The 1,565-nt window shown below is 37.1% G+C and overlaps 1 protein-coding gene across 1 annotated transcript in view; it reads left to right on the top strand.

Annotated features, from left to right (window-relative positions):
- Positions 1–1,565, top strand: part of LOC109291375 (phosphatidylcholine translocator ABCB4-like) — a 116,211-nt gene that overhangs the window by 74,568 nt on the left and 40,078 nt on the right. The window contains exon 16 of the mRNA XM_019508366.1: positions 509–688. Within this exon, the coding sequence (XP_019363911.1) occupies positions 509–688 (180 nt within the window). The remainder of the gene's footprint in view (positions 1–508; positions 689–1,565) is intronic.

Genomic DNA, 1,565 nt, shown 5'->3' with positions numbered 1-1,565 from the left:
TGGAGCCTGGCTGGCCAGAGCCACACTCTGGCTGCTGGCCTGGCTCTGTGCACCCAGACTGCCGCTCTTGGAATCCAGGAGGCCCCCTGGACTCCAAGTAAGGCTGCTGGAGCCAGCCCAAGTGCTGGCCCCAGCCTCCCCTACCCCACTGAGGCAATTTATCACACGCCAGAGTGCACATGCAGGGGCATGCCCAGGGACAACTAGTAGTGACACAAATATGTACTGCTGCTAGTTGTCCTTGGGGAAACGCATGTTCCTGCTTATGGGGGTGTGCCCTTAAGTAATAAAATGCTCCTTAAGTGAGAATGTTTTTGCCAGAATTGGTCTCTTAGAATAGACAGGATCTTCTGAAGTACAATCGGAAGTCTTTATACTTGCTTATAGCAATATTTATTGATCAGTCCTAAGCACTATTCGATTCAGTTTACATTTTTTTAATTCATCAGGATTTGAAGGTACAAGATAATATATACATAATTATTTCTTATATTGTACCCCATTGTAGACAGTAGAAACTGAAGTTCAATCAGATGAAGAAGAAGATATATTAAGCGTCAAAAAAAATTTCAAAGAAATGATGCTGAAGGAATCGCTATCAAATGGTTTGATACGGCGATCAACTCGGAAGAGCATCAAAAAAACAAGAGTACAAAACAATGGTTTTGATGTGAAAGCTGTTCAGCCTGTAAGCATCTCTTCTTTAGCAAGACATTATATAGTCAAATAAACACTATTCTCTCAAATAGTAGGGTGGGAAAAAGGATTCTTGCTTAAACGAAGTTACGTTAAAAATATCATACAATGTGCAAAGATGTACAAAATCTGTACAAAAAGTCTTAATATGATACCATAGAAGGCTACTCTTTTTTAATTACTCAACATTGCTACTGAAAAATTCTAATCAATTGAGGGGGGCAGTATTTGTGTACACATTTGTAAACTGTGAATCATATTTTGATCTAGTTGTATTCTTATACTCTAGTTGTACTTAATACAAGTAAAGTTTATGTGAAAGATCATATAAACAGTTTTAGTCTACTATAATATAAAAATAAGCTTTTATGTATGAAACAATTTCTTCAATGTGGAAGTATTATATATAAGTTATCAGAAAACTGTGATGTAACATGTAGCTCAAATAGCATATTCAGAGTAGCAGATGGCTGAATTACTACATTTTTCTACCTATAGATTGAAATCTGCTTGATCCATATAGTGAATTAGTAAAAATGTGAATAAGGTATAATCTACTCAGACATAAATATTACAGATTCTCTGTCAAAGAACAGTGAAGTAGTTAGGGTTCCTTTACTGTGTATCTACCTTGCCTTCTCTCTGACTTCAGAATAACACAGCTTGGCTTCTCCCTGACTTGAGACCTCCCTTGCTGCAGAAACACACACGTTTCTATCTCTTCTTTCAGGTATTAATATGGTGTATTAAGTGCACATCTTGACAAGACAAGAGGTATTGCAAGATGTACCATACTTAATGTATATATATTTTTTTATTTAGAAAAGTAAGGGTCAGACTTGATGATCTGCTCAGGTCCCTTCTGACCC

Source organism: Gavialis gangeticus, unplaced genomic scaffold (assembly GCF_001723915.1).
Source record: "Gavialis gangeticus isolate Ggan-Ray unplaced genomic scaffold, GavGan_comp1, whole genome shotgun sequence".
NCBI lineage: Eukaryota > Metazoa > Chordata > Crocodylia > Gavialidae > Gavialis > Gavialis gangeticus.
The sequence above is the reverse complement of the archived record's forward strand: the minus strand, read 5'-3'. Positions and strand labels throughout refer to the sequence as shown.